General features: G+C 43.1%; 1 protein-coding gene across 12 annotated transcripts in view; it reads right to left on the bottom strand.

Moving 5' to 3' along the window:
- The window catches only part of LOC121902499 (protocadherin alpha-C2-like), a 90,886-nt gene that overhangs the window by 6,543 nt on the left and 69,709 nt on the right, over positions 1 to 14,634 (bottom strand). For 10 of the 12 annotated variants that reach the window (XM_042419827.1, XM_042419823.1, XM_042419820.1 and 7 more), the window contains exons 2-3: positions 7,411 to 7,475; positions 4,329 to 4,414 (exon numbers count right to left, since the gene is read on the bottom strand). In XM_042419827.1, the coding sequence (XP_042275761.1) occupies positions 4,329 to 4,414; positions 7,411 to 7,475 (151 nt within the window). Of the gene's footprint in view, positions 1 to 4,328; positions 4,415 to 7,410; positions 7,476 to 8,654; positions 8,888 to 11,182; positions 14,332 to 14,634 lie in introns of those variants that run through there. The other 2 variants (XM_042419818.1, XM_042419830.1) reach the window with 2 other exon arrangements.

Raw genomic sequence — 14,634 nt, 5'->3', positions numbered from 1 at the left:
TAAAAATGAATAAAAAGAAAAGCAAAAATGTGTTCATTCTCCAGAGAGAGAGAGAGAGAGAGACAGAGACAGAGACAGAGACAGAGAGAGAGAGAGAGAGAGAGAGAGAGACAGAGAGAGAGAGAGAGAGAGAGAGAGAGCTGGCAAGATATTTAAAGAATTGCAGAGCACAGGATGGGAACAAAAAACAGTGACAATAAAGGAAAGCAAAGCACTGAAGTCGAGAATAGGAAACAGATGGGACGCAGGGATTCGGATACAGTGAGAAGTCCCTGACAGCTTCTCGAGCGTTCTACCTTGCCTTTCTGATTCTGCCAAAAAACATTTTGCATCAAATACACTTTACCTGTGAGACTGCAGCCATAAAGTATGACATGCAGCCTTAAATTTAATCAACTGTCTGTCTTTATCTTTTCCTTACCCACCTCTCTCAGACAAAATCTCTCAAAATTTACTTCACCTGAAACTCTCACCTGCCCTTCCTGATGTGACTGACAATGATTTAGTAGACATATATGGATCAGGTCTTGGGCCCAACTGCTCAATAACAGTTCTCATATCCAAGGCCTTAGGCTTTGAAACATCACTTTCTCTCCCTCACTTTTCCTGTTGCCTCCACCCTCCACCTGCATTTGTGCCTTGACAGGTGGTTGCTGCAGAGGATTACTATTCCCTCTAATCAAATCTATCTTTCTCTGTGTGTATGATTCAATGTGAGTGCGATCAGGGCTGATACAGAAAACAGTAAACCTGCATCCACCTCTGCAGTACACCACCACCACCCCAGTGAATGTAGGTCACTCTCCTTCTGTTACTCACTCCTCTGCTCTCTTCTTCCCTTTACACCTCTTACCTCCAACTCTCACTTTCCAAACACATCCCTCCCTCCTTTGACTCTACCGTTATCTCTGGTTTGGTTTTAGATTTTGCTCATGTACGTGCATTTTTGTCAACACCTCTTTTTGTCTTGTCCTTCACCTGATGCCACAGTCAGCTTTTTCTATTCCCCCTCTACCCCCCTCTTTCAGTACCTTTTGTCCCACACCATATGTTTGCACTCCCCTCTATAAAACAGCCCCCTCCCTTCCTCTCTCTCCTGCCAATATTAGGCGCCATGAATGGTTGCCTTGGAAACTACATCCTCCAGTGAAGCAGTAGGACATTGGTAGGAGTCATGGTGACAGTGCTTGTGCTGATAGAGAATAATGCTGCAAGCTCTCTCTCTCTCTCACTCTCTTTGTCTGGTCTAACCACTCTCCCCTAGCAACAGCAGCCTCATACAGCTTCCTCTCTTTCCTTTGCAGACTTTGCTTCAGTCAATCACTCTGATTTACTCATCGTCACTCCCTCCCAAACAGTCCATGTCTGTCGCTGCTCTACCTTCCAATCCACCTTATCCTTTATTGCGTGGTCTCTTGTTCTTTTTCAGTCCCTCGCTTTGCAACCCACCCAACTCCCTCCTCCCTGCTGTCTCTCTCTGCCCATCTCTCTAGGGGATGGTTACAATTCTGCACAGTTCTCTCTGAATCCCTATGTGCCCTTGGTTTACAGACAGAGCTGTGAAACAGAGGGATAAGACGATAAGGGAGCGAGGAACAGATAGGGAGAGAGTTAGACAGCAAGTAGAACCCTGATTTCATTAATGTGGGTCTGTTAATCTGGGCGTGGGTTGCGCTCCATCTGTCACAGCAGGAGCAGCACACAGAGCAGGCAGCCAAAACACACTTAGAAACACAGCCAAACACTCACACACACACAAACACACACGTACACACGAAAACACAAAATACAAAGCGCAAGCACATGTATGCAACTACACAAACAAATTAATACCAACAAATTAATACCAACACACAAATCCACATGCTCTAAATCAGAAGGGAGGAAACAGGGGCGTTGTCGGCTGCACCTCTGGGTCTCACATCAGAGCAAAAAATAGACTGTGAGGCAGAACAGTAGCTTGTAGTTACAGCACCCAGACTGAAACAATTCTCTAAACAGACCAAACTCCCCTACACTCCTGCTCCCCACCTAAGGACCACAGTCTGCCTAACAAACAACACAATTTAGCTATAAATAGCACTGCCTATGACTCATAGGGATGTGACAGGCCACATTGAATCAATATCTCCATTTCTCTCATTTCTGCGACATGATAATCATTCTGAAAGTCAGAACATAAATCTTTCTCAATACTGTCCTCCAGCAAGGAAGCTCTAGAAATAAATGCTCTTCATATTCTCTGACATTCTCAACCGATGATTATCTTTAATCCAACTCCAACCCAGTTTGACCTGAAGCTGATACAACCTCCAGCTAATATTTCCATTCTTAACCTGGCTAACAATGAGATAAAGAAGGGACAGTTAACCCTAAGGCAAATCAGGGTTAGTGTGTACAGAGCTGCCATGGCTTAATTAAACCACCTTAAATCCTCACCAGCTGATCTTGTTGCCACTGACCCATCCTGATGACGCCAGTACTGCCTGTTCTGCTCTTTCTCTCTCCTTCTCCTTGTCTCTCTATCTATCTATTTGCCTCTCTATCTCTCATGTTTTGAAGTGCCTCCAGGCTGTAAGTCCTCAGCCAAGGCAGGAAATCGATGGCAGAGCGGAGGAGGCTGTGTGTGCGTATGTGTGTGGATAGGAAGAGACAGTGTGTGGGTAGTTTGTCTGCCTGCCCAGCCCACCGCCTCCTGTCTATAAAAGACACCAGTCCAGGCCACCTCTACATTCTTAATTACAATAAATCACATCTTTATCGAAAATGAATTGCACTGTCGTCCTCACTCCAATCCTCTCTTTGTGCATACTTCTGTCTTGTTCTCTCACCTGTTTCTTCCTTCATTTTACTCTGCTTGGTCACTTTTTTTTCTCAATTTCACTTTTATAAACAGAATGGGAGGAAAAGTAAAGAGATAACAAATGAATTCTCTTCGATGCACAGGGGGCGCTGACACGGTGTATGCAGTGCATCTTTGGTCATAAATCTCAGTTAAGGGCAGTGGATATGTCATCATATGCAATGACATTCACTTACAATGCATTAAAATGTCATCTGGCATTGAGTATGCTGTCATTTGTCCAATGTTTCTGTTCTTAAACTAGCACTAAACTAACAGCACCATTGCCATCCTTTCTTTGAGCTGTGATGAGGTCTGTTCCATCCTGATGAAGGCCAGTTGGGAAAACAAAAAATGTTTTCATATTTTTTGAAAATAACGAAAATAACATGATTTCTTGCCATTGACTGTGACCCTCTGTTGTGTCATCATTAGCTAACATAATAAGGATAGGGCACCAATCTTTCTAAGCAAGGTGGAAACTATATACTATATGCCTGTACCCTTGCAATCCTTCTGCAGCTCTGACAACAAAATGCAGCAAAATATGTGAAATGTTAAATTTAGACTTAGTGTTTATCTAGCAGTGAGCTAACTTAAGCTCCCATGTGCGTCACTTGCCTGGAGCAGCTTCACAGCAAAGGCACTGCCAATAATTACCATTCTATTTGAATTACACTTTTTGCCTCAAATTTTCAATTTCACAGACTATCTTGCAATTGTAATGCCTGATGGTTGAAGTACTTCAAAAGATTGTTTCTTACATGTGAGCAATATTGAAAATTACCCTTATGGAACGGTTAGCATTTAACCGCTTAATGGCTGTAATAATGCACGTATACATAACCTTGTACATTAAATAAAATTAATGAAAAACAAATATATTTACATATTGAAAATTAATATTTGAAGCCCACATCACCCACCCCTAATGTTGGTCTTTGTGAGTTTATAAAAGAGCTAGAGAACGAGAGAGATCCACATTAAAGGAGAGTGAATGTAATTATGTTTTATTATTCTTCTCTAATGTGTTCTCTAATCTTTGTCCTCAGTGGTTTGGTGGCTTATGCCTCTGTAAACATCTTGCTGATAATCCAATCAACTACTGGCCCTCTCCCTCCCTCCTTTTCTCTGTATTGTCTCTTCCTGCGACAGAGAGCAGAGATATCCATCTACGCCTACGTAGCACATGTCATTTCCTCTCCCTGCAGTAGTGGGAAGTGGAAGGAGTGGGTCAGGGCGATCTTGTAGTTGATATCTGTTTGCCTCATTTTATTACTCTTTTGCGGTTTGATAAGCTCTTGAGGACTGTACAGTCATTGGTATTCACTAATAGTCAGATTTTGCTCTGTCTGTGTCATGGAATGTTTGCATCTTGGGACACACAGATCCATTACACATAATTGTGAGTGGTCTCTTTTTTCTGTGTCTATGCCACTGTTTAAGTTGGTTTTGATTGGGTGAAGATGGGCTGACTGATTCTTACCAGCGGCACTGGATGCGGTAGGCCAGTTCTGAACCAGGACCCCCTGGGCTCCCTGCATTACCGAGGACTCCTCCATGTGCACTGAGCTGGAACACAAAAAACCACACATTCATATATTCACACACTGGAAAAGTAGAAAGTATAATGTACTGTAACTCACATACAGTATATAGTATGCTGTGTTAAACTGCACAACACAAGGTATCCATACACATAATTTACTACTTAGGGAGACTCTATGTGATGATTGCTTCATGTGTCTAAAATATAAGATCCCACATTTTCAATTCTCTCTTCTCTGCATGTTTCCCATATTACCAATTCAAACCCTGGGGCATGTGGGGAGGGGTTGGGATTGCAGCAAACGCAATCTCAGAAATGGAACTTTCAGATTAGGATTTAAGTATTCACCCTACATTTCATTTCACTAGCATTCTCTGGATTATGGATTACAGATGGCCGTTACATTTTCACACCCACTCTGTGGGATTTTAGCACCCTCCCCTCCTCTTCTCTCCTCTCCCCTGAAAAACAGCAGTGCTAAACAACAGCAAACAGAAATGCTGCTATGAAAAACAGTTCTCTCTCACTGACTCTGCTTTATCTTTAACAAGATATGATTATATTTTCTCTACCTGCTGCTGTTTCTCTTTAATACACCTGTCCACTCTTCTCCCAACTGTCCTCAAGTATGAAACAAGGTTTAAGTTTAAACCTTCACTGAGGTCCCTGTGATCTGGACTTTCTTCCTCTTATTCTGTGTGTTTTTTATTTCTTGAAAGCAGGAGGCTTTCAATCTTTATGAAAGGTTTTGAGGAGTATAGGAATAGAATTTTGTAAATACATGTACAAGTCTGTGGTTAATAAAGGATAAACACAGTTATAAGTTGTATCAGACCAGATCCCTGTGCTTACAGTATGCGCAGTGGTTGTGTGAAGAGAGCACGAGTGATTTGGTGCTGGAAGCCATTTTAAGTGCTGTTAAGCACCAGCGTCATCAAGATACACTGATCAAATATTAATGGCAATAACTGGATTGATAATACACCTTTCAGCTAATGCTAATGATCTTTCTGATTTTCTACTTTCTGTTTGCAGCGTTAATATTTTTTCATTAGGCTAACTTTATTTGTTTCAAATCATAACTACAATGATGACAAAATGAACCCAAACACGACCTCATAAATCTCAGGAAAGGTTGTAAAATGAAATGAAATTAAATAGGTCAGTGTCATTACATGGTGTTTGGGTGTGGTATCCAAAACCCCTTATACAAGCTCTGATTATGTAGTGGAGTATAAAAAGATGAACATTAGTGGGGCTTGGTACATGGGGGAGAGTCAACCTAAAATACATCAGAGGTAGCGAGTCACAAGAAAGATTTAATATATTCGACTGGTTCACACATGCACATTAACTCGCATTAATCCCTGCTGTAATTATGAGATCTGTGTAACATTAATGACACTCAGTTGGTTCACTGTTCGTAATCTGCCATTAAAGTGCACACACATTAATAAATACATATGTGTATCTACACTGATACTGTAATGGAAGTGCTTCTACACAGCATTACATGACTCTGGTTGCATATGCACTGAGACATTATTTGCAGACTGGACAGCAGCACCAAGTTTAAATGATAAGCCGATCCTTTGGTCTTTCATTACTTTTACAATTGGATCAGTGCAAATAAAGTAACACATGCTGCTCAACACACACACACACACACACAAACACACACACACACACACACACACACACACAAGCCTCAGGAGACATGTCTCTGCGTAGCAACAGACAAATGCTGTTTATATGGAAGCTTTTTTGTAATTATGATGACATCTCATTAGCATGTCCCCTAATTTGGTCTGGTCCATCTGATCCCACAGCAGGTGCATGCCCAGTGTCTTATGGGTAATGTGATCATTGGTGTGGTCATGCTGCAATCCCCCTGTCCGTGATAGGCCATCTTTCCACCTGACTACCTGCCCTTCATCCATCACTGACCCCCTGCTTACCCTTCCATCCTGTCAGTACTCCATCTGTCTGTGGCAATATTAAGAGAGCCATTTCCAACTGCATTTCTCTGCATTGTCTCTCCTCTCTCATATTTCACATTCCATTGTTTTCTACGATCCATATCAGAGTAATCATTTCCTCTTATTAAAATGTGATGTTTGTAATCTAATTTTGATCATTTGGGGTTTCCTCACAATTTATTGTAACTGTATAATTAATAGATATAATGTACAATGGGAAATGTGAAATGTAAATGGCAAGATGATCATTATTCTGTTTTGAAAATTACTGATTTTGAGTTAGAGCCCGTTTCCCCCTCAGTGCTGCAGTCACAGCTGAGCAACAGCTGGCAGCAAATGATTTCTACATCTTCTCAAAGGGGTAAAATTATCACCCAAAGGTTAACTAATCAAAATCAAAAAATATATGCATCAAGGTGACCCAACTTGAAAAGCAACATAAAAACTGTTGCCAGATATGTTAGATAACATGGGTCATAATCTTTTAAAACAAGATACTACTTTGTACTCAACTTGCTTTGACGAAGCCACAAATTATATTGTCATTGAATGAATATGTGCACCTTTGCTGTAAACAACCATGTTATAACAGAAATTAACTTTTTGGTATGAAATTAATATCTGTGGCCTCCTCTGCACATCCATCACTCCTCTCCATTAATGATGACAGAAGCATGACTTTGCCTTACTGTTTTGCAGCCACATGCCATTTTATGTATATATGATCTTAATATATGCCTCAATGGTTTATTGAAGCCCTTTCTGTAGACTATTAGAGGATATATTACAGACCACCATGTTGTTGGTAGTAAATTGTCTTAGGTAGCAATCAGGCTTAACCAAGGAGGGCAGCTTAAGATCAGTCAGCTACTAAATGGTGCAGAATTTGTTTTTTTTGTTGTTGTTCGAATCTTCATACATTATTAGGTGGAAAAAATACTGAACATTTCTTTTGGTCTTTAACAAATCATGATTTCAATGTATGAGTATGGTATGATGAGATACTTGCAAAGTGACAGAAACAAAATGGGGGTTCTTACCTCTGCATTACACCTCCTGCTCTCAGGGAGGCTGAATATCTCCAGTCTGCATTTGGCGCCTTGGGCTGCAAGAGAGAGTGAGAGGAATAGAGTCTTAAGTACAGGTGAAACCCAATACTGTCTCATTAATAAGTCATGGCGCCAACTGTTAGTGCATGTGCATCCCGCACACATGCACATGCACGCACACACACATACACACACACACACACACACAATCATAGCAGTGACAGCTTGCTTCTGCCTTTGGAGGGAAGTGAGTGATGAATTGAAGCTTGTAGGTGCACTCATCTCCTCCCACCCTACACCCTCCTCTCCTCCCCCTCCTCCCTTCTATCCATGTCCTTTAAAAATGACTTTGAAAGATTTCACTCCAGTGGCCAAGTGACCCTGGTGCTGTGACACAAAGGCCCTGAAGCTTCTTGTCCAGGGTTAGTCTACTCTGACTAGACTGGCTGTGGTACAGTCCACTACCATGGAAATGTTGCAGGACTCTAACATTGTTGTATGTCCCTCCCTTTCTCTATATGCTCTACTACTCTTTATTACTTTCAAAATATGACATCACAAAAGCCATTACAATAGTACTGAAATATTGCAATGTTTTTCAGCAATTCTAGATAATGGCAGTGGTTTCTGAACAACCTCCACTATCTTCTGTATTTTTCCTCTATTCTGCCTCTATATATTCATCACTCCCTTTCTTGTGCTGCTGAGTTCTTTCTCCCTGTTACATCCTCTTTACACTGATCAAAACCTTGAGTTTCACTGGCACACAGTCCGCCTGAGTCAGTCTGACAAATCTCACCATGGAAACTGTGCAGAGCCCCGTCTACATTTTACCCTCCACCCATCGCCCTCTATCATTTCACTCCTGTGAAGGTCACAGGTGGAGGAAGGAAGAGGGAGGGGGGTAAAGATATCAATTCAATCCCCACCACTCATCATCAAGACTCAAGACACATTAAAACAGGGGGACACAAAGAAATACCACATCACTACAACCTCTGTCTGCCATTAATGCAATTCAATAGTGACATCCTAATATAAGACATCAGTGTATTTGCTTCTTGTAAGTTCCTATTACCACAAATACATTAAGATACAACATCATAAAACTTGACCAAATGTGGTAAGAGGAGATTGTGTAGATTGTGCAGCATAATGGGCTGTTAACCTGACCATATAGAGATCATATATGACATTGAATTTTCTCTAATTTCAACCTAAACCACTGATAGAGCTAAACCAATCTGACTGAGAACACAAAATTCTCCCTGCTTGGCCATGCAGTTCATAAGAGACCCATTTGCAATCCCATTTCCTCTCAAATATGACAGATGTTCACTTGCCGCTGAAGCTGCATTGACCTCTATGAAGTCTGCAGTGGACATTCATCACCCTTGAAATCCAATATTTGGTCTTAATGAGAGAAGCCTGGTATTCCTCCAGGAGTCATTCAAGCAGAGCAGGTTATCTACAGGGACACGGAGTGCAGCAGCATCTCTGACACTTATCCATACTGGAAGTAGGTGCAATTATTTGAAGACAATCACCTATCAAAAAGCAATCAGTGGCTGGATCGATAGTTTAGATTGATACTGAAAGGAAAAAGATGTTAGTATGGTGTTAAACACAGAGTTAACAAAATCCCTCTGTCTAATTTTGTCTTTTACACAATGAAAAGGAAGAGAATGAGACAAAAACATTCAAAATACAGCCAGATTGTTCACAAATAGGACTAAAGAGCTTTACTAAACGTTTCCCCTGTTGCGGCATGGCAGTGGCCGAAGGGAGACTGGTCTGCTTGGCCGTATGGTGTTTATGGGGGTAAATTAAAACACACACATGCTAGCACATACTAGATACGAGCACCTGGAACCTAAACATGTCCGCGGTCTGAGATACACCCAACAGAAGACACACATGCAAAACTAAAATATTACCAGTCTTCACAGTAAATGTAGATAAAAACAAATAAAACAAAGAAAGAAAAATCAGACTCATGAGGAAGACAAATCAGTGCATTTTGTTTCATCATTTGAAAAGGAGAAATCAAATTAAGGGGAGATAGAAAATAAAAATCCTGTAGGTTTTTAGTGCACTAATTTCCTTGCCCAGCAGTTCATCGTAAATCAGGTAAAAAGAAAGCAGTTTGTTTGGCTGCTCAACCCTTTTCTTGCCTTTTCCTCCATTCTTCCCTCTCCCTCAGACTGAACACTTTCTAGCATGGATACAGAGCTCACACCTCCGCCATCAACACTGTGTCCAATCACCTTTCATCCCCCGCCTCATCTGTACAGAGCCAGCCAATCCACACGCTGTACTGAGAAACCCATCGCTGCCAGTTAATTACATAGCAAGAACAAACATGACTGGCATTTAATGAGGCACACGTCGATTGATAACAGAACAATTACCTTAAACATTTTTTTTATTCCTCTTTTTATCACTTATTTTCTCCCTTACCCTTTTCTGCACTGTACAGACAGAACCACAGAGGCTCTGGGGCAAACATGAATGTGTTGAAAACAAACAATGTTTGTTTTATCCTAATAATACTGTTTATTTAGCTACAACCAGGGATGATGCAAACAACTCTGCATACTGTCATCAACCTTTTATATGGAGAAATAATACCGTGGGGAAAAAAAATACTTTGCAACCATGAAATAAAGCTCCAATCTACATGAAACTCAGACGGCAGGAATGAGAGTCTCTGCCTCATTCCTGCCTTCTTCACCGTTTCACAAACTCTGGCTTACTGTTCCGTACCAGAGAGGTACGTGACCAGAAGAGGATATTTTGGTGCAGTGGGACTGGTGGCCCTTGAAGTTGGCAAAGGCTGCACTATTTCCCAGACTCTCCCTCTATGTAGAGATAACCACTGTATGCCCTCTGGACCCACTGGACTTTAATATTGTGGCACACAACCCACAGCAGACAAACAACACTGGCTGTGTGAGGTCATAGGTGAACAAGCTACTAGTTTGTCTTGGTGAAGCGAGAATAAGTAATGGGGAGTGAGACAGAGACAGACAGAGAGGAATGCTTTTTAAAAAATATTTTGAGTACAGCTCTATGCACAACTGTGGAGGAAAGAAATAAACAACTAAACAACTGGTCTTTAGCAAGCCGAGGACAGACATACAAAGGCACTATCTACCACATCCAACCCATCCACCCACTCAAATAAACACACAACCCAGAGAAGCTACCCACACTTGAGTATGCCAGCTTTCTATCTAATATCAAGATGCAGAACCTGAGGATAAATGTCATGTAATGAAAAAAAACAGTAAAGGTAATAATGGAACTATATACATCAACAAAATGGTGGCATCTCTTTATACTGATAGACCCAAATCATTTAAATGTGTATGAGATACCTCAAAGGACTAAGCAAATCATTGGAGTGGCACACAAATAAGAACCTTTTTTTCAGTTTTTGTTACAAAGATGTCTTGGGTACAAATGATTGAAATGCCTAATAAATGTTCATATACAACTTACCACTCGAAAAACAATCTATCTAAAAAGCAAGCAGGATAATTTATTTTTGAAATTACACGCCAGAGGAACAGCTGAGACTTGTATACAGCTCTAGAGCTGTAAATGTCAACTGCAACCCTACTGCAAGAACTCACCCCAGAGCAAAACCTAAACCATAACTCTCAAGTCAGTTTTCCATTTATGGCTTGTGTTTATTGGGTAGTTTACTGCTGTGGGACAATCTTAAATAACGAATACACACATCACACCAGACACACACCTGAATGGCAGTTGCGTCTGGCATACTGAGACGCCGAACAAATATCTGGCTCTGTCCGCTGTGGCTGGTGACGTAGCCTGAGCCCCAGGTGCCACTGTGGGGCCGTCCCGTGTTGTAGAACATAAAAGTGTCACTTCCTGACGTCGCAGTCAGGCATGTTTTATAACAGTATGTTTTGGTCAAAGACCCATTACCCCGCACTTCAATATAATGCGGTTCCACTTTGAGGTCACGACGCATGGCCACATTATTGTTTGGTTGCCCCCCACCTGCGCCTCCACCTCCGGCTCCACCTCCACCTCCACCTCCACCTCCACCTGCAGCTCTTGCTCCACCCCCACCACCACCTGCTGCGTTACCCCCCTCTTGCGCACTCTTCTTGGATACGCAGCATGGGGAGCAGGAACCAGGCTGGGTGCAGTAGGCATGGCAACGTACAATGGCCAGCACAAAGACGGTGACCAAGAACACAAAGGTAGTGGCACTCAGGGCAATGATGAGGTAGAGGGTGACATTGGAAAACATTAGGGGGCTGTTGGGCCTGATGATGCGCTTGGGGTCAGGGGCCAACTTTGGCGGCAGCTCCATAACGTGTACATGGATAGTGGTAGTGGAGGAGAGTGGTGGTAGGCCATTATCACGCACCAGCACCGTCAGAGCGAAGGAGGTGGAGTTGTCCTCAATGACACGCCTTGTGGTGCGGATCTCACCTGTGTGCTCATGAACCTTGAACAGGTCAAGGTCTGCATTGGTCTGCTCCAGGGCATAGAGCAGCCAAGCGTTCTGTCCTGCATCACCATCCCATGCCATCACCCTGGTTACCAACACTCCTGCTTCGGCGTTTTTCATCAGAGTCTCTGTGGTGCGGCTCCCATTGGCAGGTGGGTAGACGATCCTGGGCATATGGTCATTCTGATCCATGATGTAAACATAGACTGTGGCCACGCGGCTGAGGGGAGGTACGCCGTTGTCCTGGGCTTTAACCTGAAAGTGAAACTCTCTCAGCTTCTCAAAGTCGAAGGCTCGCAGAGCATAAGCTTCACCTGTATTAGGTTTGATGCTGACGTAGCTCGCTACTGGGATACCATGATTGTTATCGTTGAGGACAGTATAGGTGATGCGTGCATTTTCTGCAGCATCAGCGTCTGTGGCCTTCACAACACACAGAGGTGCACCGGGAGCATTGTTCTCTGTAATGTAAACAGTATATGATGTCTGTTCAAAGCGAGGTGGGTTATCATTAACATCTGCAACGTCGACTTTAAAGGTCATTTGAGATGACAGCGGTGGAGTGCCTCCATCGATGGCGTTGACCGTGACGTTGTAGGATGAGATGGTTTCCCGGTCCAGGAAAGCGGATGTGACGATGGTATAGTGGTTACGGAAGGACTTGATCTTGAAAGGCAAATTAGGCATGATCTCCAGGGTTACTTGTTTGTTTGGTCCAGAGTCACGGTCATTCACACTGATCAATGCTACAACCGTGTCAGCCCGGGCGTCTTCACGTACAGGGCTGGAGAGTGAAGACAGTACAATGTCAGGAATGTTGTCATTCACATCTAAAACTTCTACTACTACTTTACAGTGCACTGCCACAGCAGCTGGCCCCTTGTCCATTGCCTGTATGTACATTTCATATGAGTTTGTCTCCTCATAGTCTATATTGTTTTTCACCCTGATTTCCCCAGTGTCTGTATCCATGGAAAACATCTGTCTGACTCTTTCTGGCGTGTAACTGCTGAAGGAGTAAAAAACTTCCCCATTTGAACCCTCATCAGGATCTGTAGCATTTAACTTGATCACAAGTGCGCCCTTTGGTGAGTTTTCAGACAGTTTTACTTTGTACACGGAGCTGTCAAACGCAGGCACATTGTCATTTGCATCAAGGATACGAACATTGATTTTGGCTGTCCCAGTTCGCTGTGGGGTGCCTCCATCCATAGCTGTCAGGATTAGCTGATGAGAGGGCACCTGCTCGCGGTCAAAGGGCTTTTTGAGAATGAGCTCGATGTGCTTATTATTGAAAAAGGGCTTAATTGAGTCCAGAGTGAGGTGGTCGTTTAGACTGAGGCGGTACTGCTTCACGGAGTTGGAGCCGTCATCCGCATCCTGAGCTCCCTCGATATGGAACCGCGACCCGGTGTGTGCGGATTCCGACACCTCAAGTTGATACTCATCTCGAGGGAACTGCGGTGAGTTATCGTTCACGTCCAAAATCTCCACCTCCACGTTGTGCATCTCCAGCGGATTCTCTAATACCACCTCCAGGTTGCGTGAACAGGTGCCACTGAATTCACAAAATGTCTCTCGGTCAATGCGGTCACTCACCACCAGCTTCCCGGTTTTGTGATTTATGGTGAAATATCTCCGTCCGCTGTCAGGTGTGATTCTGACGCGTCGGGTGGAAAGTTTCCTCAGGTCCAGACCCAAATCCCGGACAATGTCACCGACCAATGCCCCGTTCTCCAACTCCTCCGGAATGGAGTACCGAATTTGTGCGTTTGTAAGGCCACCGAGTACGAACATAACCAAATATAAAGAAAAAGGCACATTCTCCTTTACACTGTAACAGCATCGCGCCGTCACAGCCATCGCAGGCACGCAGGATATGGAGACGGGTTGGAGAAATCTTTCCGCCTTTTTAGCTTGCTGTGCGTCCCCACCCGCCTCATTAAAAACGAGGGAATAGTCCGTGCATAACTCCGACTATGTGCAGGACGACCACCGCATCCTCTCTGGTGCCTGGTTAAAGTGGATTTTTCCCTGTGCATCCATGTTTTCCTTTGTTTGGCTGGGTGATGTTTTTAAATTTCTCTATCCTCCTAGCGAGGGTGAGTCCTTTCACTGATGCTGCCTATTGGTCTCTCTCCCCCTCCCTCCCTCTCCCTCTCCCTCTCTCTCTCTCTCTCCCTGCGATGTGGTGATGGCGTCTGTGGGCAAAGGGGGAGGGGGAGCCACTCGCTGAAACGATGCTGGCTGCATTTCAGCACCTTAGATAAAATGATCGAGCACCATCTAATAAAAATAAACCCCCCAAAGACGAAAGATTTTTCAGTTTTATCAATATGTCTATCTTCAAATTTTGTGCGTCGTACATGGAGCAGGCAGCGTCATCTGGGGAAATTAATTCGACACAACCGTTTTCCATCTTTTTGTCAGTGCCACCGCCCTTTTCATTGTGCGCCGGGAAACTGATTTATGAACCAGCCTGGCGATTAGACTTCTTCACTGATGCAAACCCACAATTACTGAGGAGCCCTCTAGCCAAAGCAGATTTCTGACATACAGACTATGTTTAGAAAATAAGAGAAAACGGTTAAATAAACAAACTGTACAGATGAAAAGCACAATCGAATTGATTTTTAGCGCAACAACTCAGTAATTTTCAGCGTATAGCCTATTTTATATGAAGATAAAAGCCATAGGGATAAGAGGAGGTGACAGGTGAACTG

This window comes from Thunnus maccoyii, chromosome 8, assembly GCF_910596095.1.
Source record: "Thunnus maccoyii chromosome 8, fThuMac1.1, whole genome shotgun sequence".
Lineage (NCBI taxonomy): Eukaryota > Metazoa > Chordata > Actinopteri > Scombriformes > Scombridae > Thunnus > Thunnus maccoyii.
This window is presented reverse-complemented; position numbering and strand designations above follow the sequence as displayed.